General features: G+C 39.5%; 1 protein-coding gene across 1 annotated transcript in view; it reads left to right on the top strand.

Moving 5' to 3' along the window:
• The window catches only part of unc5a (unc-5 netrin receptor A), a 627961-nt gene that overhangs the window by 414870 nt on the left and 189322 nt on the right, over positions 1–23769 (top strand). The window contains exons 4-5 of the mRNA XM_087995374.1: positions 663–766; positions 8514–8694. Of these exons, the coding sequence (XP_087851500.1) occupies positions 663–766; positions 8514–8694 (285 nt within the window). The remainder of the gene's footprint in view (positions 1–662; positions 767–8513; positions 8695–23769) is intronic.

The following is a 23769-nucleotide window of genomic DNA, read 5'->3' as shown; positions in this document are numbered from 1 at the left end:
GAAGTGTTTCTGCCTGATTCAGTTTTTATATTAAGTTTAGCATTTCAAATTATTTTTGATCATAATTATGTTTCTCACTCTTGTCTTAGGCCACTAGTGCAACATTTTGATTTTGTTTCGTGTTCCCTGGCACTTCAGTTTTAGTTCTTACCACTTTTAGTGCTGGAGAAAGTGCCTACATTAGGATATTCCTCCTCAGCATGAGTCCCAACCTCTTGATGATGAGGTTCCTGCCAGGAACTTACTGTGCATTTTAATCAGCCAAAGGACCAGTTTCAGTGCAAAGTTGAGGCATTGTGCATGTTTCCTGCCTTATAACAATCCTGGTAACATACACAACCCATGTCAGACTCTTAATCATGTCATATTGTAATTACGGTGGCAGAAGATATCAGTTTCACCAGTTACTAAAACTGAATAGACGCCTCTGAATTTTAACTGAGCCTCCTTGTTATTACCTTGATTTAATCTAGACAGATGTTAGCAGGAATTTAAGTCATAATCTGTAAAAATGTTGAGGTTTTTACCTTTGCCAGATTGAATACTTAAACTAAAATAGCTTTTTAATAGAAAATATTCATATGATCATTACATTTATCAACAGAACTGGTTTCATAACAGTGCAGATTGATTAAATAATAATTCTTGTTTCTGATTTGGAGATCTGCGGAAGAACTTTGAACAAGAACCATTAGGGAAAGAGGTTCCATTGGACCAAGAGGTTTTACTCCATTGTCGACCTCCAGAGGGCATTCCATCAGCAAAAGTATGTAAAAGCATCATTCTATGACTCTATGACTGATTACTAGCTAAATGAAAAGAAACAAACTCAGGCATGAGAATATAATTTAGTGTTCATCCTAAGTTATAGTTCAAAAAATGAGTCCTTAATACTAAGTTCAACATATCTAGTTCCGAGTAGCTTAAGAAATAGCAATAAGTTCAAAGCATTGAACACAAGAAACTGAATATGTCACAATCACGTTTATGCAAATATCCACTCTCTAATCCAGGCAGCATCCTGGTAAACCTCTTCTGCACTCCCTCCAAAACATCCACATCCTTACTGTAATGTGGTAACCAGAATTGAATGCATTACTCTAAGTGTGGCCTAACCAAAGTCTTGTAAAGCTGCAACATGACATCCTGACACTTGCCTTCATTGGTTGGGGATTGAGTACAAGCGTGCCATATGCCTTCTTTACCATCCTATCTAATTGCATGGCCACTTTCAGAGAGCTGTGGGCATGAACCCCAAAATCCTTCAGTACATCAATGCTGTGTAGAGTCCTGCCATTAACTGTATGCTTTTCCTGAACATTTGATCTCCCTAAATGCAGCACCTCACACATACCTGGATTAAACTCTGTCATTTCTCCGCCCATATCTGCAACTGATCAATATTCTACCGTATCCTTCGACAACCTTCTACACTGTCTATAACTCCACTGATCTTTGTATCATCTGCAAACTTACTAACCCAGCTATTCACATTTTCATTCACGTCATTTATATATATCACAAACACCAGAGGCCTCAGTAATGATCATTGTGAAACACCATCAGTCACAGACCTCCAGTCTGAAAAACGCCCTTCCACCACTACCTTCTGCCTTCTATGAGCAAACCAATTCTGAATCCATGTTGCCAAGTCACCATGGATCCCATGCATCTTAATCTTCTGAAAAAGTCTATCATAAGGGACCTTGTCGAAAGCCTTACTAAAATCCATGTAAACACCGTCCACCGCTCTACCCTCATCAATCATCTTCTTCACCTACTCAAAATTCAATCAAGTCAAAAAGACATGACTTGCCCTGTGCAAAGCCACACTGACTATCCTTAATTAGGCCATGTTTTTCCAAATGTGTGTAAATCCTATCCTTAAGAATTCTCTCCAATAGCTTCCAAAACATCAATGGTTTCCTGAATTATCCCTATTTCCCTTTTCGAACAGAGGAACAACATTTAACTACACTCCAGTCCTCTGGGACTTCTCGAGTGGCTAGCAAGATGACAAAGATCTTGGCCCCAGCAATCTCCTCTCTTGCCTCTCTCAGTAACTTCGGGTAGATAGCATTGGACCATGGGGTCGTATTCACCTTAATGCTCTTCAAGAGATCCAACCCCACTACTTTCTTGATCTCAAAATGCTCTAGCATATTAGTAGGCTTCACACAAATCTCACTATCCTCCATATCCTTGTCCTGGGTGAACACCGATGTAAAATACTCATTTAGGATCTCACTCACATTCTTTGCCTCCAAGTATTAGTTCCCTCCTTTATCCTTGAGTGGTCCTACATTCTCCTAGTTATCCTTTGTGCAGCAAAGTGCAGATGTATTTTTTCAACCTTTTTAAAGCTAAGTACTTGGTTCATTTGATAAATATTTATATCTGTTTCACCATTATGCACAGTTTGCACTGACAATGCCACAATGTGTAATCTCACCACCATAATATGTTTTCTTCTTCACCATCATGGGAGTAGTCATGCTGTTAATTATCCATGGCATATATTTGCTCTTTTGCTGCTCTTTCCCCACATATTAAAGCAAATTCTAATGCTCTGAGCAGTCACATCAACAGACAACTGGTTAAAACAAAATATCGAGTTTTCAATAATAATGAATTATGAAAATTAAGAATTACCTTGGAATGTAATAATTTTTACCTAAGGCTCAGTTGAATAGATTTTTGATTGAGAAGAACGTCAAAGGTTATGCAGGGCAGATCGAAAAGGGGAGTTAGTTACAATCAGATCATCCATGAAGCAAGCTCAGGGGACTGAGTAGTGGAGGCGGCTCAAAGGGCTGAACAGCCTTTTGTTCTTTCTCTCGTTATAAGCCCTAATTTTAATATTAAAAAGTGTGGCACTGGAAAAGTACAGCAGGTCAGGCAGCATCCAAGGAGCAGGAGAATCAGCATTTTGGGCATGAGCCCTTCATCAGGAAAATGGGTGGGGTGCCCAAGGGGGCTGAGAGACAAATGGGAGCAGGGGTAGTGCTTGGGAGAAGGTAACTTGGAAGGCAATAGGTAGATGAAGGTGGGGGATAATGGTGATAGGTTGGAGTGGAGGGTGGATCAGATAAGTGGGTAGGAAGATGGACAGGTAAGACAGTTCAAGAGGGTGGTACGGAGTTGGAACGTTGAATCTGGGATAAGGCTGGGGGAAGAGGATGAGGAAACTGGTGAAATCGACATTGATGCTGTGTTCTTGGAGGGTCCCAAGGCAGAAGGTGAGGCGCTCTTCCTCCAGGTGTCAGGTGACTTGGATTTGGCGGTGGAGGCACCCCAGGACATGCGTGTCCTTGGCAGAGTGGGAGGGGGAGTTGAAGTGGTCGGCTACAGGGTGGTGGGGTTGTTGAATGCGTATGTCCCAGAGATGTTCTCTGAAATGTTCCGCAATTTGACGTCCTGTCTCCCCAATGTTGGTGACCACATTGGGAACAACGGACACAGTCGGTGAGACGTTTGGATGTGCAGGAAAATCTCTGCCGGATGTGGAAGGAGCCTTTGGGGCCTTGGATATAAGTGAGGGGGCAGGTGTGGCCTCGGTTTTACATCTCTTGCTGAGCCAAGGGAAGGTGCCAGGAATGAAGGGTGGGTCAGTGGCGATCATGGACCTAATGAGGGAGTCATGGAGTGAATGTTCTCTGCAGAATGCTGATGATGGAGTCTGACTGTAGGTGTCAGAAATGTCAGAGGTTGATGCATTGTGTGCGGAGATTCGTGGGGTGAAAGGTGAGGATCAGGGGGTTCTATCCTTGTTGTGGTTGGAGGGGTGGGTTTCAAGGCCAGAGATGTGTCAAGTGGAGGATATGGGCTGGTGGGCATTATTGACCACGTGAAGGGGGAAATTGCAGTCTTGAAATGGGAGGCTATCTGGGATTTTAAAGTTCCCTAACAAGCAGGGTAGGTAGGTAAAAAGAATATACTGTGTTCTTGCAATATGCCTGCCCACCACAATTTAATTTCCTGGGGTTTCGAAGTATGAAAGCTTGTCACCGAAGTAATAATATATCAAAATCCAATTATGTACTTTAAATTTTTTAAAGCTGAATTGGAAAAAATTTCCATACAGCTTTGTTAGTTATTTACTTCAAAATCTGTTTTTTGCACATCTTGTTAGATTTTTCTGTCTTGATTTCATTTCATAGTTTTCTAATTCTCATGTATTTACATTTTCCTTTGTATTTGTTTAAACTTTTTCTTAACTTGACACTCTTCCTTAGCTTAATTTCTGAGCATGTTTGCTTAACAATGCAATTTGGGATCTGTATTGATTCTGTTCAATATGCAGTCTTTTGAATGCATAACTTCTTTTTAGGTTTATTTATTAATATTTTGGCCCAGTTTCTTATGGGCAATGCTCTACTCATCACTTCAAAATCTGATTTTCTTAAAATTGAATTGTGATTTGTAAGTCACCCTTCTCCTCAAACCAAAAATCAAATTCAATGTTATAGTTGCTTTGCAAGACGTGAAATAATTCTGTCTGGCTTCCACATAGAGTACAGCACGGAAACAGACTCCTTGGTCCAACCCGTCCATGCTGGCCAGATATACCAACCCAATCTAGTCCCAGCTGCCAACACCAGGCCCATGTCCCTCCAAACCCTTCCTATTCCTATACCAATCCAGAGGCCTTTTAAATGTTGAAATTGTGCCAGCCTCCACCACTTCCTCTGGCAGCTCATTCCATATATGCACCACCCTCTGTGTGAAAAAGTTGCCCCTTAGGTCTCTTTTATATCTTTCCCCTCTCACCCTAAACCTATGCCCTCTAGTCCTGAATTCCCCCACCCCAGGGGAAAGACTTTGTCTATTTACCTTATCCGTGCCCCTCATGATTTTACAAACCTCTATATGATCACTCCTCAGCTTCCGGTGCTCCAGGGAAAACAGCCCTAGCCTAGTCAACATCTTCCTGTAGCTCAAAATCTCCAACTATGGCAAAATTCTTGTAAATCTTTTCTGAACCCTTTCAAGTTTCACAACATCTTTCTGATAAGGAGACCAGAATTGCATGCAATATACCAACAGTGGCCTAACCAATGTACTGTACAGCTGCAAGATGACCTCCCAACTCCTGTACTCAGTACTACGACCAATAAAGGAAAGCATACCAAACGCCGCCTTCACTATCCTATCTACCTGCGACTCCACTTTCAAAGAGCTGTGAACCTGCACTCCAAGGTCTCTTTGTTCAGTAACACTCCCTAGCACCTTACCATTAAGTGTATAAGTCCTGCTATGATTCGCTTTCCCAAAATGCATCACCTCACATTTATCTAAACCTTGATTGTTGATTGTTAACTGAAGTTGCTCTGTTTCATCTTTATTCTAATTTCTTTATTGGTTGCAACTAATTTTAAATTTAAATAGTTAATAATGTGGCCAATTATATACATCTCAGAGTTGGTTAATTTTGTGTTAAGAACAAATCAACCAGGTTTATTTAGTCAACAATAAAAAAAGTGGTTTATCACCAAAAGAAACCATACTCAAACAAAGATGCAAAGATTATTTATAGCCTAGTTAATACACATATACTGTATAAATATGTCTGCTCTTCAAAATAAAACACACACACACATCTGAGGAAAAACAATGAAATGAAAACTTTATTAACTTTAATATGCTTTGAGCAGGTAATTTTTAAACTTATGATAAAAGGATAATATTGTGATTGTCAAAATATTCTGTGTATACCAAATCCAAGCTCAGATGTCGTCTTAAAACAATTGTAACTGGCTGAAGTTTCTTTGGAGACAGTGGGGTAGATTCTAATGAATCTCCGGCAAATTGGAGCAATGGCTGTTTGTTCTTCAGGCAAGTCAAGTTCACCTAAATTCAAATCACCATTGTCTTTTCCCATCTGCAAACTCTCGCTAAATCTGTCAGGTTCAAGATTATTAGCGACATTTAAGCGACTCTTGGATAGGCACATGGAAGTTAATACAATGTAGGGTATGTAGGTTAGTCTGATCTTAGAGTAGGATAAAAGGCCAACACAACATTGAGGGCTGAATGGCCTATACTGTGCTGTACTATGTACAGCATAGTGTTCTATATTATTGGAAGAGGACATGGATGGGCCTGAAATCCAAGTTCACAACCGGGGGGGAAGGCTGATTTTAAAAAGGTCAGTTTTCATTTGGGCTGGGTGGAATGGGAGCAGATACTTTAAAGTCAGCCTGTCTCAGAATACTGGGATGTATTTAAGAAGGAAATGTGGATAGTACAGAGCCAACTAGTTGCAATAAAGAAAAATAATGGGACCATCAAATCCTGTTATGAAGATATAATGGCTTTAGGAGGTGTATTTTATCTTTTTTTTAATGACGAAGTGTTGAGAGAGAAGTACAGAGCTGTCTGCTCAAAGCCAATAAACTAAATAGCTTATCAGACCTGTTTTTTTTTTAAGTTGCAACAATAGAAGCAGCCTGAATGGGTGTGGTCAAGTGGCCACAGAACCAGGAATTTTAGTTTTGGCTTTCAGTAGTAACTAAGGTCTGGAAGCCAAATATTGAAACTCTTATTCCTCGCTCTGCTACAGCTAAAAGTTTGGGTTCTCTTACTGGTAGAATTATATGTGAGACAGTCTATTTTACTGAATTTGCCTTTGTCTAGGGTGTGTTTATGGGATGTTAGTATATTGGAACAGTTAATTGGTATTTAATATATAAATTATTTTGTTAAGAATATTGAGCTAATTTTTAATTTTATTTTTATTTTGTCTGTATTTTAACTGTGTGTAAAAATAATGTGTGATTTGCTTAAAGTTGAGTAGTTTGACTAATTGAATTACATCTGGAATTCAACACCTTACACTTACTTTAAAGTCAGAAAAGGTTAGGGTCTAGTCTTTTTAACATATTTTAAGGGGGTTTGCTCTGGCCCATAACAAATTGAGGGCACTTGTCAAGATCAAATGATCTAATTCCAGGTTGGGTTTAAGATTATTGGACGCAAAGGCAGTGAGTGGTGAGTGATGTTTTTTTTTATTTCGGGTGTTGCATTTGGTTGATTTTAATAGGACTTGCCTTATGTGATGATGGCTTTTTCAGTCACTGAGTTTTTGTCCGACAGGTTTATTTGGAGGCACTAGCTTTCGAAGCACGGCTTCTTCATCAGGTGGTTGTGCAAACACCTGATGAAGAAGCAGCACTTCAAAAGCTAGTGCTTCCAAATAAACTATAATCTAGTGTTGTGGATTTTTAACTTCCTGAACTAGTGAGAACTCTTGGAAGAACAGAGAGTGTTAGACTACAAACTTAGCAGTGGAAGTGGCAGATGATTGAGTTGGTTCATAATTTAAAGTTTGGTTTCTGACATCAATTTCACTCTGTGAAGGACAGAAATTGGGGGCAAGGAAGATAGTAAAGATAGTTTGCCACAGGATAAAAAGGAAACCCATGAGGAGGAAAGAGAAGTATAAGAAAAGCTCAGGTGTTGTTACTGTAGGCCACGTGAAGTCACAGTGTTGGTGACTTAAAGAAAGCACATTGTTCACTTCAAACCACCCAGCAGTTAAAGGAAGACTTTTACTCTTTCTTAGCCTCACTTTGTTATCTCATCTGATACCTGATTAAATTGTAATTCAGGTTTGGAGAGACTGTCTTATGAGGAGAATTTGAAAAGCTTAGGTCTGTACTCATCAGAATTTAGAAGAAAGAGAGGCAATCTCATGTAAAATTCTTAGGGGATTTGACAGGGTAGTTACTAAGATGTTGTTTCCTCTTGTCAGAGATTATGATCAGAGATCATAATGTCATGGGTGAGGGTTCACCCTTTTAAGACTGAGTTAAGGTGCAATTTCCTCTCTGAGGGTAGTGATTCAATGGAATTCTTTGCTATAGTGGTTGTGTAATTATGGATATTCAATACTGAGACAAACAGATTTTTATTCCATATGAAGTTCAAGAATTTAGGGGAAAATTCATGAAAGAGGAGTTGAGTATTATTAGATCAGCCATGATCTTTCTAATCAGTAATAAATGCATTCTTGATAATATTATTTTGACCAGATTTTGAGAGTAAATTTGATGATGTTTGTTACTGTGCAGAGCTTGGGTTGGAATCATTGTTGATCAGAGAATTGGTTCTAGAAGTTAACACTTCAATCCACATACTTCCAAAAAATATGGTGGCTAAAAACTGGAAATGCTTTGAATCAGACATACTCAGCTCTTGAAACAAAAGCATCAGTACTGCAGGTGCTGGAGTTTGGAAGTAAAAGCAGAAAGTGCTGAAAAAACACAGCAGGTTTGGAAGTATCTGTGGAGAGAGAAACTATAGAGTTTTACTGGACTCAAATTGATAACTGTTTCTGTCTTCAGATACTGCCAGATCTGCTGAGTTTTTTCAGCAATCTTTGTATTATAGTCACCTCTGTACTATTTCTCCAATCCACGATGGTGTCACCTTGAAATTTATAACTGGGACTGCAGTTTTGTAAAATTTACCCTTTCTTGTCTGCATGGAACTTACAAACTTTGTTTTTGAAGGTGGAATGGTTGAAGAATGAAGAAGTGATTGACCCAACTCGAGATCCTAACTTCTACATCACCATGGACAATAATTTGATCATCAAAGAAGCTCGTCTATCTGACACAGCAAATTACACGTGTGTGGCAAAGAATATAGTGGCCAGACGGAGAAGTGCAACTGCAGCTATAACAACATATGGTAACTGGATTTTAAGTTTAGTGTATTGCTAATAGAAAGTTTACATCACTGTTTTATTCAAGAATAGAGCTAAATGGAATTAACAGTTATATTTCTGGGTCTGGGTGGTATGTTCTTTGGTGCTAGTGTAGATTCGATGGGCTGAATTACCCAACATTGTAGGGATTCTATGAATTTGTTTTGAGACTTTGCACCTTTGTATCAAATGTAAGATTTATTAATGCCTGTTCACCTGTACATGTCAGTATACACTTAAAACACAAAGATGTCATCATCACATCATCTAAAAATATCACTTTTTTTGAAACATTTACAATCTAATAGTGGTGTCCTCTAATCATTGCTGACCTCTGTGATTGTCTTTGAAGATGTAGGCATCCCAGTTCAAAAAAAGCTTAGAAATTAACTTAAAAATCCTCAGCGCTATCTTCCTATTACATGGTGTGAATATAAGATAAGAAGTAGCAGGAGAGGCCATTAAACCTCTCAAGCTTGCTTCACTCTTTAATAAAGTTATGGCTGCTTTGCTTGTGGCCTTAACTTCACTTCCCTTCCTGCCCTCCATTAGCCTTCACTCCCTTGTCAATCAAAAGTCTGCCAAACTCAACCTTAGAAATACTCAATGATCTAGCCTGTTGCTCATTGAATAAGAAAATTCCAACCATTGACAGTCCTCTTAAAGAAGAAATTCATCCCCATCTCTGTCTTAAATGGGAAACCCCTTCTTTTGAAACTGTGCCTGCTAGATCTCGGTTTCCCCATAAGATGAAATATCTTTTTTGCCATGAGTATAGACCCAACATGTTCAACCTTTCTTCAGATTAGACGACTTATCTCCACAATCCATCTCTGAACTGCTCCCAATGCATATATGTCTCTCCTTAAGGAAAGTGAGCAAATCTGGTTATAGTACCCAAGGTGAGATTTCACCAACGTCTTAGATAGCTGCAGCAAGCCTGATATAATTTCACATTTTGTCCCATTTCAATAGGGACCAACTCTTCATTTGCATTCCTAATTACTTGCTGTACTTATGCTTCATGCATAGTAACATCCAGATCCCTCTGTACTGCAGTATCTTATTGTCTGACTCCATTTAAATGTACTTTCTTTTGTTCTTTTTGCTAAAGTGGACAATCTCAATTTTACCCACATGCCACTTCATCTGTAAAAGTTCTACCTGCTCACTGACCAATCGATATCCCTTTCCAATTGTTGGTATCCCCCCACCCCACAATTTGCTTTCCTACCTATCATTACATAATTGACAAATTGTCCTCCAATATGCCAAGTCATTAATATAGACTGCAAATAGTTGAGGCCTCAGCACCATAATGGTTAGTTTACCATCCTGAAAATAGCCAATTTATCCCAACCCTTTCTTTTCTATTAATTAACCAGTCTGTATCCATGCTGATATAACCGTGACCTTTGTTAATATGCTGATCTCAATCACACTAATATCTAATAATTCTGCATACAAATATTTGGAAATCCTCCGCAAACTTGAGCTGTTTGAAGAGATAATGTATGGTATGAACTAAAATATGCTAAATTTATTTTTGCTGATTCAATGCTTTTGGTTGTTCCTCAAAACAATCTGAAATGTATTTTTTTCTTCTTTATATCAGCTGACTTGGACTTCTCTAATCAATGCTTCCTTAACTTGTTTGCATAATAATGGTAACACATATCCAGTGATATGAACTAGATATTTGTGTTTGTTGCATTAATTTCTTCAAGAAAACATTTGGTAAGGTAAGGCCTGATAAGAACAAACCTAAGAACTTCGCAATTAGGAGTATCAACAGGCCATTGAGCCTGCTCCTGAAAATCAGGAAGATCAAGAATCAATACAAGTTGAGGAGTTGTTTATTTTATGAAAAGATAAACATGATCATTAATATCATGTTGTTTTCAAAAAATTGTCCATTATCTTCACCAATTGTACAACTTAAAGAGAATTCTATGCCAACAATGACATAAACAAGATAACTTCTAACTTTTGCTGCAACAGAACTAACCTCTAAGTCTTAGTAAAATCTCCTGCAATTTCCTTTTATCTGAAAGGCCTATCTGCTTCCCCATCCTTTCTGTTTCACCAATCTACTTACCAAGCAATGTCTTAGTGTTGCATTTCTGCGCTGTTGCACTCCCTGTAACCTCTCTCCCCTGTGTGATCAGGGTAGAAAGGAGAAGGAAGCTGCCCATGATTCTATTGACTGTGCCACAGCAACTTAGTGTAAAATTTTTTTTTCAGTAAAGTCTTCTGCTTCTTTCCCAGAAGGAGGTCCCACCATAACAACATAAGTGCACAAGATATAGGAGTAGAATTAGGCCATTCAGTCCATCGAGTCTGCTTCTCCTTTCATTCATGGCACATATGTTTCTCAACTCCATTGTCTTGCCTTCTCCCCATAACCCTTAGTCCCCTTACTAGTTAAGAATATATCTTTCTCTCTGTCAGATACATTCAATGCCTTGGCCTCCACAGACCTGGCAATGTGTTCCACAGTTTCACCACCCTCTGGCTGAAGAAATTCCTCCTAATCTCAGTTCTAAAATGTCATCCCTTTACTCAAAGGCTGTGCCCATGGGTCTTAATCTCTCCTACTAATGGAAATATCTTATCCAAGTCCACTCTAGCAGGCCTGTCCATATTCTGTAAGTTTCAATCAAATCCTGCCTCATCTTTCTAACCTCTAAGTATAGACCCAGGGTCCTCTTCCACTCTTCATATGTCAAGCTCTTCAGCCCGCAGGATCATTCTTGCAAACCTCCTCTCAACCCTCTCCAATGCCAGCACATCCTTCCTTAGATATAGGGTCCAAAACATCTCGCAAAACAGATATGAATGTGGTCTGACCATAGTCTTATACAGCCTTAGCAGTACATCCCTACTCTTGTATTCTAGCCCTCTTGAAATGAAAGCTAACATTGCATTTGCTTTTCTAACTGTCAACTGATTCTGCATGTTAACCTTAAGAAAGTCCTGAACTAGGACTCCTAAGTCCCTTTGTGTTTCAGATTTCTGAAGCCTTTTCCCATTTAGAAAATAGTCTGTCTAATCTTGTGAAAAAAGTGCATTACCTCTCACTTTCCCACATTGTATTCCATCTGCAATTTCTTTGCCCACTCTCCTAGCCTGTCCAAGTCCTTCTGTGGCCTCCCTGCTACCTCAACACTATTTGTCCCTCCACCTATCTTTGTATCATCTGCAAAGATTGCGAATTTATCAAGCAGGAAAATCCACGTTTCGGGCAAAAGCCCTTCATCAGGAAGGGCTTTTGCCTAAAACATCGATTTTCCTGCTCCTCGGATGTTGCTTGACCAGCTGTGCTTTTCCAGCACCACTCTAATCTAGACTCTGATTTCCAGCATCTGCGGTCCTTGTTTTTACCATTCTCCTCTTAGTATCCTTTTTCCTCCTTGGGATGAATTTTTGCTGTGCTTTCTAAATTACCCCAGAAATGCCTACCATTGCTGCTCTGCTGCCTTCCCTTTTAATCAATTCTGGCCAGCTGCTCCCTCATGTCTTTGTAGTTACCTTTACTCAATTGTTAATACCAGTACATCTGATTCCAGCTTCTCCCTCTCAAGCGGAAAAGTATCATAATATGGTCACTGCCTCCTAGCGGTTCATTCACCTTAAGTTCCCTAATCAAGTCTATCTCATTGCATTTCATCAAATCCAAAATTGCCTGTTCCTTAGTGGGGTCTATCACAAGCTGCTCACAACAAAAAATCTTGTAGACATTCCATGAATTTCTTTTCTTGCGATCTGCTACCAACCTGATTTTCCCATTCTACCTGTACATTAAAGTCCTCTGTGATTATTGTAATCACGCGTTTCTTCCGTGCCTTTTCAATCTCTTGATTTATTTTGTTCCCCACATCCTGACTAACGCTAGGAGGCCTGTACACAACTCCCATCAGGGTTTATTTTCCTTCTTGATTCCTCAACTCTCCCCACACAGACTCTGTGCCTTCTGATTCTTTATCACTCTTTGCTGTTGATTTAATTTCATTTTTTACTACAAGGCAACACTGCCCCCTCTGCCCATCCTTTTAACAGGATGTGGATTCTTGAATATTTAGTTCTGAGCCCTGATCCCCTTGCAGTCTTGTCTTTATGATACCCACTACATCCTACCTGCCAATTTCAATCTGCACTACAAGCTCATTTACCTTGTTTTGTATACTGCTTGCATTTACTTGTGGCATCTTCAGTCCTGCATTGACTGCCCCCTTCTCATTGTTATCCTGTTATTTGCTGTGTCTGAATTTAGATTCCTGACCCGTTCTATGTTCTATATTTTATTACTTGTTCTGGAAACTTTAATAACCTCTGCTGAGCCCGCCCTCCTTAACCTTTTTCCATAATTTTCCATGCAACTGAATCTACTATTTAGTTTAAAACCCAGCTACAACCCTAGTTATGGCATTCACCAGGATTCTGGTCCCAGTATGATTCAAATGGAGCCCATCCATTGGAACAGCTTCCTCTTTCCCCAGCACTGCTGCCAATGTCCCATGAATTTGAACCTGTTTCTTCCATGCAAATCTTTGCCCTATCTGTTTCCCTGTATAATCTTGGTGACCCTATGCCAATTTGTTTGTGGCTCGGATGGTCATCCAGAGATTATTACCTTTTTGGTTCTGCTTTTTAATTTAGCTCTTAGTTGCTCATATTCCCTCAACAGAACCTCTTTCCTCTTTCTGCTTATATTATGTGGACCACTGTAACTGGATCTTTCCCCTTCCATTCCAGGTTTTTCTACAGCCTAGATCAGATATCCTGAACCTAAGCACCAGGTACCTTAGATAACTGCTATCAATAGCTCTATAGTCCCAGTAGTCTTAGTGGGAGCCACTGCAGTGAATGCAGGCAATCTCACCTTGTCAAATAGCACAGATATGTCTGGCTTGGAAGATAGAAGGGTATGAGGTGGGAAGAGCCGGCTTAAGGAGTCATGGCATAGTCTAAAGTGATACCACCTCCAGCGAGCCGAAGAGTTCTGCAAGGAACTCTGTTCCCTTGCTCAACTGCAGGCCAGCCACTGCTGAGCTTCCCACGTGGTGTGGGCCTTAATCGGCCCAGGTGTAAAATACTGCCAGGGATCCTTGAAAAGCCATTAATTGGCTACTTAAGGACCTCAGTAGACCCAAGGATGAGCAGGTCACCAAAAATGCTAACTTTGCAAAATTTATACAGGTTTTAGGCAGTCAGGTAAACCTGTGTTGGATTTTGCATGGCATGTCACTTTTTAAAATTCAGTTGTGGAACATAGACATTGCTGGCTGGCCAGCATTTTTACTGTCTGTCCCTAGTTGCCCTTGAGAAAGTGGTGTTGATCTCCTTCCAGAACTGCTGCAGTTTACATGCTGTAGGTTGACCCAAAATGCCCTTAGGGATGGAATTCGAATCATTTTCAATCCTGTCAGCACAACCTCATAAAATCCAGTACTAAAGTGTTGATTTACTTTAATGCTGTAAAGAGAGGGAGATAACAATGGCTTTCTATTATAATAGGTGTGAAGCATTTTTTTGATTTCTATGACAGTCTAATGAAATGCTAATTACCATTGAAGAGAGAGAAGGTAACTTTCACGCACGGAATTCTTAGGTGCTAATTCTGTAGCTGTAGGTTAGTATATAAATTTCCTAGCATATTCTACAGGCTGGACATCATTCCTTTTTTCTAAACCAATCTGCTGCCATGTAACAGATGCAAGCTCCCTTTTGTGTCATTAAAAGTGAGATTATCATGAGTACACCAGTGATCAAAATTCTCTTATATTCAATCAAGCTATATGAAAGTGCATTAGGTAGTCGGCTACACACTAGATGCAGAATTTCAGATAATGAAAGCAAGCATATCAAAACAGACGGCCATGGAAAACAGATGAACATTAGATTTTTATGGATCTGACAGTCTCTGGATCAGCAAGTGGCAATAATAAATATATTCTGTTCTGTATTTACGCAAACAATGATTGCAGGAGAAATAACATTCTAGAAGAGCCGAGAATTATCTTGACTTTGTCTATATTTGTGAATATTTTCCAAGCAGAATATCTGAATTTGAGAAAATCAACCTATAAATTGTCTCTCAGTAACCAAATATGGACCACACAATTGCTTTCAAATGTTATCCCTGTAGAAAATCTGTCCATGCTTTGTCTACACAGTACACTCTGCCAGAAGAGTAAAATGAAAAATAATCTTCACTTTTCACTGTTAATGTCAATACTGTGGATGGCACACTCCTTGCACATTTTATGACACACCCTGGTGACTGTTGTTAAATGCAACACTAATGAAATAACCAAATATGAAAATGTTGCATTTTATTTATGCTATACTATCGTGTATGAGTTGCATGTCCAGCAAAATAAATATCCATTTTGACTACATGGTTTTATATAAAATGCAGTGATTTGGTGGGAATTATTGCACAGAGCTGTTTACAACAATGAATATGCAAGCATAAAGGATGACAGTCTATCAAGCCAATTGCATACTATTATGGTACAACTTATCATAGACTCAGTAGAGCACAGAAGGAAACTATTTAGTCCATCAATTCTCTGTCCAAATTAAAATTGTAGCATTAAGCTTATTTTGATCCTCCTCAATCTTCCCCTCAGTCATAAAATGTGTCACCTCACACTTTCTCCACATTGAATTTCATGTGCCATGCTTCCATCTTTTTTTTTCTGCCAGCTTCTCTGTATCTTTCAGAAGTCTGTTACTATCTTCCTTGATGTTTAATGCACTTCCAAATTTCCTGTCATCTGTAACTTCTGATATATTATTCTGTGCCCCATAGGTTCAAGTCATTTTTAATATCAAAAACTGCAATGGTTCTAGCACTGATTCAGCAGAAATTCCATTAAACATCTCTCTGTGGTTTGAAAAGCAGCCATTCACCATAACTAGTTCATATCTGACTTTATATCCATGCTGCTCCTTCTACATCACACGAACTTCTTTTCATTAATAAACGTAATACTTTATTAAATATCTTTTCAAAGTCCATGTACATGGCATGAATTTCTTTTTATTGGTTCATAAGATATTGGCATTGCTGGTAAGGCCAGCATTTTCTTGAGGTATTAATTCACAGAAAAATAGCAGTCAATGGCTGGGCCAAGCACTTATTGCCTATTTCTAGTTGTCCTTGAGAAGATAGCGATAATCTGTCCCATTGAACTGAGCTGCTGCACTCCATTCTCTGGAGGCAGATCCACAATGCCATTAGGGAGGGAGTTCTAGATATTGACCTAGCAACACTGAAGGAACAGTGATATATTTCCAAATCACGATGGTAATTAATTTGGAGGTGAACTTACAAGTAATGGTGTTCCCATGTATCTGTTGGCTTTATCCTTCGAGAAAGTAGTGATCATGTGTTTAGAAGATGCTGTCTCTGGAGCCTTGGTAAATTTCTGAATTTTGGGCAATTAAGGATGGGCAATAAATTCACCTTCAGAAGGTATTAGTGAGCCAACTTCTGAACTGCTGGTGTCCATGTGATGTAGGAATTCAAAGAGATGAACAGGGAACAAGAGTAGGCCACTTGACCCTTCAAGTCTACTCCACCATTCAATAAGATCATGGCAGATTGGTTTTAATCTCAACTCTGCATTCCTGCATATCTCTGAAAAATTTTCACCCCCATGGGAGTAAAAAAAGGATCTATCTCAGCCTTAACGTAGAAGTCTGCATCCACTGCTTTTTGAGGATGAGAATTCCAAAGACACTGTCTTCTGAGAGTAAAAAAAATTCTCATCTCTGTTTTAAAATGAGCAACCTCTTATTTTAAAAGTATGATGTTTTGTTCTAGATTTCCTCACAAGAGAATGGTAATAAATGAATAAGTCCCCAAGGGGATGAAACATCCACAATGCTATGATGCCGACGAGTTTCAGTGACAATAAAATAACACTGATATGGTTCCACACCAGGATGGTTTGTGGCTCTTAGGTGTTGCAGGTGGTGGTATTCCCATCTTTCTAATGTCCTTGTCATCCCAGGTGATAGGCTTTGGCAAGAGCTTTGGCGAATTGCTGCAGTGCACCTTGTAGATGGTACATGATGCTGCATCGGTGTTTTGGTGGTGGAGTAAATGTTTGAGTATGTCTGGGTATTGGTCAAATAGTTTTCTTTGTTTTGGACAGTGTTAAGCTTGTTGAGTGTTATTGGATCAGCAATCATCTGCCCTGTCATTAAAAAAAATCGATCAACTCAGTCAATATGCTCTTAACAAATCCATTTTGGTTCCTCTTTATTAGCCTAGGCTTGTTCAAGAGACTTATTCTGTTTTCTTGGTCAATTGTTTCTAAAGTTGTCCCCATCTCAGATATTAAACTACTTGACTTATAAATACCAGATTTATTTTTTTCATTTTCTTGATCAAGAATATAAAAGTTGCAATCACCTGGTACTTTGACATCACACCAGTGCCTAAGATTTGGAAGATGTAGCCTGGGCTGGAGCAATTTCCACCCTTAATTCTGTCAGCAACCAAGGATGTATCTCAAGTGAACCTGGTGTGTCACCCTTCCTAGTTTCATCTCATTATTTATATCTCACCCAGTATACTGGCAACCTCTTTTAACATTTATTTAGCCAAGTTCTCTGGTATGCATGTATACAAAGTACCTCAGCCAAGTTTTTGCTTCCATCAATAGACATTACTTTGTTTCTTTAATCAATCCAGTTGCTCCTTTTGGTAACCAGCTAACTAATGATTTACCTTGAGAAGACATTGATTCCCTTTTATGTTAAATATCAACCCACACTTAACATGTCACTTGTGTGCAGTGTGCTCCTCATCTGTGTCCTCATCCAGATGTAGCATCCTCCGTCAGCCATCTAATGACCGTATCAGTCAGCCATGAAACCTTCAGGGAGAAGCTTAAAAAAAGTCAAGGACTAGGAAAAAATACTGATGGAAATTCCTCTGCTACCAAAATGTCCAACTTAAAATTAGATCAAGCACACTCCTGTACAGCATGGTGCCTGGGATATACACCTAGTTCATCAACTTATATATTTAGCTTCATTTTGACATTTGCAGGAAATTATACTTGTTGATGCAATCATTTACTTAGTTCAATGTTTAAGCTAGATATATTATTGCTCAACACTACTTTACAGTTTAACTATAATAGCCATTCATAAGCACTTAATTATGTTAAGTATATCAATCGTATTTCCACAAGCTCTGTTCTCTTCCAGTGATCCCTAATGTTGTGTAAAGAAATGATTGTGAAGTAGTTAATATTCATGTTACATTGAGCACCATCCATTCTGTTGATATCACAGGATTCTAGGCCACAGATAATAGAATTCTTCTTGAGTACGACAGGTGGCATGGTGGCTCAGCAGTTAGCACTGTTGCCTCATAGCACTAGGGACCTGGGTTTGATTCACACCTCAGATGACTGGCTGTATGGAGTTTGTGCATTCTCCCCATGTTTGCGTGGGTTTCCTCTGGGTGCTCTGGTTTCCTCCCACAATCTAAAGATGTGCAGGTTAAATGAATTGGCCATGCTAAATTACTCATAATGTTGGGTGCATTAGTCAGGAGTAAATGGCTGTTTCCACACTATAGGTAATCTAATCTACTCAAAGGGAGCAGGCCTTTCTGTATTCTGTACAGGCCCTCCCAGCATTTCGGCAATAATACGGAAGACACTTGCTTCAGAACTTGCTGTTCCCCTAGCCAAGCTGTTCCAGTGCAGTTAGAACACTGGCATCTAACTAACAATGTGGAAAGTTCCCCAGATATGTCCTGTACATAAACACAGGACAAACCTGGCCAATCACCACTCAGTCAGTCTATTCTCAATCATCAGTGAAATTATGGAAGCTGTCATCAACAGCAAGCAGCACCTGCTCAACAATAGTCTTCTCAGAGACAACCAATTTGAATTCTGTCAGGGCCACTTAGCTCCTGACCTCATTGCAGCCTTAGTTGAATATGGACAGAAGGGCTGAATTCCAGTGATGAAATGAGAGTGACAGCCCTTGATATCAAGGCTACATTTGACTGATTGTGACTTAAAGGACCACAAGCAAAACTGGAATCAATGCATATCAGGGCAAGCTCTCCCTTGATTAGACTCATGCTCGGTAAAAAGGAAGATGCTTATGGTTTTGGAGATCAGCAGTCTCTGCTCCAGGACATCTCTGCAGGAGTTCCTCAGGGTAGTGTCTTAGGCCAAACTATCTTCAGCTGCCTCATCAATGACCTTCCTTCCATCATAAAGTCAGAAGTGATGTTCACTGATTATTGCACAATGTTCACAATTCATAACGCCTCAGCTACTGAAGCAGACCATGTTCAAGTGCAACAATATCTGGACATTAGGCATGGGCTGACAAATCCTGAAGAAGGGCTACACCCAAAATGTTGAATTCTCTGCCTTCCGATGCTGCCTGTCTTGCTGTGTTCTTCCAGCCTCCGGCTTGTCTACCTGGGCTGACAAGTGGCAGGAATCTAACCACTGCCCCTTGACATATAATGGTGATACTATCTCTGAATTCCCCCACTATCAGCATCCTTCAGATTACCATTGACCAGAAACTCAACTGCACTCATCACCTAAACACAAGGGCCACAAGCGCGACAGAAGCTAGAATTATTGCGGGGAGTAACTCACCACCAGACTCCCAGAAGCCTGTCCAGTATTGACAAGGCACAAATCAGGACCATAAAGCATTATGCCATATTTTTCTGGATGGGTACAACTCCAATACCACTCAACAAGTTTGCAGCCCATTTGATTGACAGCAGGTTCATAAACATCCATTCCCTCCACCACTGACATTCAGTAGCAGCAGCATGTATTAGCTACAGGATGCACTGGAGAAATGCATCAAAAGCTCTTAGGCAGCACCTTCCAAACCCACAACCACATCCATCTGGAAGGACAAGGGCAACAGAAATATGGAAACACCACCTGCTGCAAGTTTTCTTATACCCCACTCATCAGACTTGGAAATATATCCATTGTTCCTTCACTGTCACTGAAAATCCTGAAATTCCATCCTTAAGGGCATATATGTCAACCAGGGTAGTATGGACTGCAGTGGTTCAAGAAAGCAGCTCACCACCACTTCTCAAAGGCATCTTGGGATGGATAGTGAATGCTGATCAGCCAGCGATGCCTATGTCCCATGAGTGAATTAAAAAATGCTCTTGAGAGTCTGCGGTTACTATGCAAAGCTAGTTACTCTATTTATTACTGTCATACAATAAACATCCTTTGTTGACTAAGGCTTATTCTCTCACAAAGATGATTAGATAAATCATAGCATAAAGAAAGGAGGAATGGTAGTAATGAAAGCAGAATATTGCATGCTGGTAGGAACAGTGGTATTTGAAAACACAACATGGTGATCAGCAGTGAGCAGATATAATTCCATTTGGACCTGAGGAATGATGAAAACTATTTTAGAACAAAGCAAATTTTCGGCTTTAAGAAAATGATCATTTTAAGAAGACATATTCACTAGTCAGCAACTGATTCATGCAGACTAAAAATCAGGAATAACCATGGGAACAGCAACAGCATGAATTCAGCACTTCAAAGACAAATGTTCAACAAAGTGCTGGTAAAAGTAAGAGAAAGCACAGGCACTTTTGGGCAGTATGCCTTGCAGAAAAGCTCCAGGAGAAATGTGAGATACCCTTGAGGGAAAAGAGGAGAACTTTTATGAAAAAAAAACAAGTGGAATAACCCACAAAAGAGAGGCAAAGGGGTATAAATGAGAGTTCACACCTCAAAAGTGAGTATTGCCAGCATTATGAGTTGGCTTCTTGAGGCATAACTGCAAAGGGCAGTGAAAGAGCCAGAAAAGCCTGTAGTGTTGGAAAGGTCTTAGAATTTATTAATAAATATGGAAACAGAATAAATATGGAAAAATTTGGCCAATGAATCTAGCAGATTAAAAAAAAGTCAATAGAAATGTAAGATTTAAAAGGGCTAGATCTTAGTAATTGAATCACAACTTATAAAGGCAGTAGCTGGGGAACTGTGTTCAAAATTTGTACAGAAAAGAAGTATGTTGTATTTTAGACAATGAAAGGCAGGAAATACCTGATCTATCTTGGGGAAAGCAGTAGTTTAAAAAAAAATCTTGGCTGCCACAGGGGGCAAAATCCTGAAAAAGGCAGGAAGTCACCATATTGATTGATATCAAGAGCAGAAGACCACATCAGCACAGAAAGTTCATATTACTAGGAAACAGATTATAAGCTTGATAACAGAAATATGATTTTGAAGGTTCTGTTTATGAAGCCTTAGTGAGTTTCTGCAGTACATCTTGTCTATTATACACTGCTGTGTTTGTGTGTAATGGGGGAGATAGTGAATATGGTGCAAGTCAAGTTGGATGCTTTGTCCTGGATAATGTCAAGCTTCTTGAGTGTAATTGGAGCTGCACCTAATTGAGCAAGTGGAGACTACACCATCACGTTCATTATATCTGCCATGTAGATGGTAGACAGGCTTTGTGGAGTCTAGAAGTGTGTGACTTGTTGCAGGCTTCTTTTTTAGAGGAACCAGATAGTCAAGTCTTGCAGGTACAGATAGTGAAGTGAAGTGGAATTATCATCATGTCAGATTTAAACTTGATACAGTAATGGTTGTCACAGACATTGTCAGAACCTGTATCATTGCTGAAGGAACTGAAGTTACAGACTACAAAACTTAATCTATCGAGGGAGGATAACAAATAACATTGCAAAAGAAGTTCTGTACGAAAGTTAAAAATGTATCTAGGGTGCATAATCCACATACCTCATTTTTGTGTCCAAAACCATGCCTTGGTTTCAAAATCCTTAGAGTAACCAAAAGGGTTCAAATAGATTCAAGAAAGTACTGGTTCCAAAACAAATCATTTTCAACAGCTCCTGTTGAAATAACTCTACAGAGACCACTACCCTGTCAGCAGATTACCCTTTGTTTACATATGGAGCATACTTGACACTGATCCAGACCCCTCAGAACCAGCTTTCAGAGTGAACAGAGCCTCTGACACTCCTGTTCTTTTTTTCTTCATTTTATTTTTTTTTTAGCACCTTTGACACTCCTGTTTGTTTTTCTCTTTTTAATTAACCCTACACTACCACCTAACAGTAGTAGTGCCTTATATTTTCCCCAGCACCAATGTTGTGTGGGTGCAGGTGTGTGAGACAGTGAGAGACACAAGGTGTACAAATCTTTATTCAATTTCCACCACCAGGAAGAAAGGAAACACCCGAGTGGCCAGACACTCCTGTTCTTTTTCTTTTTTTTTAGCCAGCTCTCAGTGTGAACAGAACCCCTGACGCTCCTGTTTACTTTCTTTTATATTTTTCTTTTCTTTTTAACCCCCACACTCCCGCCTAACTGTGGTAGTGCTTATTTTTTTCCCCAGCACCCATGTTGTGTATGTGCAGGTGTGAGACACAGTGAGAGACACAAGGTGTATGAATCTTTATTCAATTTCCACCACCAGGAAGATAGGAAAACGCCCGGGTGTCCAGTGACAAGCACTGCCCTTCACATCAAAGGGCAGTGCTGTGTGATCAAAACAGTGAAGGGGAGGGTAGGGAACGCTCCTGTTCTTATCTGTCAGCCAGGGCTCGCTGATTGGAACAATCATGGAACTCCTATTCTATGAGGCCTATCTGGCTGACATCATTACAATCACTGCACCTATCAAAGATAAATAGATAAGCAACTTCATTGGAGTTTCTAGATTTATGACAAAACCCAAAGAAAATCCGGTGATCTTACCTATGTGATTCAAGAGAACTGCTTCACACTGTCAACAAGAAAGAAGTCACAGACGTTACAGGAGCTATCTTCTACCCTCTAAAACAGAAAGTAGTCAATGTGAGTGACAAAGATAATGCTGAGTGAGCAGTTGGTCAAAGGACTGAAGATATGAACAAATCTACTTCACCTGTCCAGCAACCACAGGTGGCAACTGAAGACATCCAACCTCCTCAACAAATTAAAGTAAAAGTTTGTATACTTCAAGTCAGGTCATTTTTATTCACTCAAGAGATTTAAACTTTGCTAACTAGACCACCATTTATTGCCCATCCCTAGTTTTCCTTAAGTTCGTGGTGATCTATGTTCTTGAACAGCTGCAGCCTATTTGGTGTGGGTATAGCCACAACAATTCTGTGGACAGTGTTCCATGATTTTGATCCAGAATGTGTCAGTAGATTGAGGGTCAAGATTTGCATGAACAAAATGGAGATATGATTGGTATATGACATACATATGACTTTATGGAAACTAGGCCAACATCCACAGGTCCACAGTTTCAGGACAGGTCAAAGACAAGAAAGTGGCCAACTTGTAAGTCTAGGATCCTGCAAAAAAGCAACTACCTGTTGAAATGAAAAGACAATTGTCTGATCCAGAAATCTGCGATACAACAGGGAAGAATGCAATACTATCAACACTGCAGCTGTCTTTCAGGATAGATATCTATGAGCTTAAAGCTTCCCAGACATTGTTATTGGGCAACTAGCTGTGTTACCAAAGAAGCTCCTCAGCTCAGTAAAGTCAGAAAACTAAAGATTCTTCATGGAAGTTAATAGACCACTGAGCAGTCCTACCATGAATGATGTCCTCTGTCAAGATTATCCAAACAATTTTTTTTTAACTATCCTTCAGCAGCAAGCGAACTCAGAATTAAAGTCAACAATCCTCAAACAAAAGACCTACCATCCTTTCATGTCTGACTAGAGTTTATTCTTTATAATGTGTGAAAAATCTGACTGCTTACATTTGTGAACTCTGAGATTTAGGGCATGACTGAGTAGTGCTAACTTGAAACATAGCTATATAGATATACAAAAATATTACTGTAATATCATTTATGATAGGGAAACAAATTGGTGATGGGAGGAGACATTGCATAAGGTTACGTTCATGATATATTGAGCTTCATCCAATTCTATGATGTTACACAATCATTGGATTCAGACACTTCAGTTCTGCATGAGTACCCAAAGGAAGCTGATGTATTTCATGTGATTCCTTAGTAAATTAATGTAA

The sequence above is a fragment of the Chiloscyllium plagiosum genome, unplaced genomic scaffold (genome assembly GCF_037043375.1).
Source record: "Chiloscyllium plagiosum isolate Xiang-an unplaced genomic scaffold, Cpla_swu_hap1 HiC_scaffold_16, whole genome shotgun sequence".
In the NCBI taxonomy this organism is placed as follows: Eukaryota; Metazoa; Chordata; class Chondrichthyes; order Orectolobiformes; family Hemiscylliidae; genus Chiloscyllium; species Chiloscyllium plagiosum.
The sequence above is the reverse complement of the archived record's forward strand: the minus strand, read 5'-3'. Positions and strand labels throughout refer to the sequence as shown.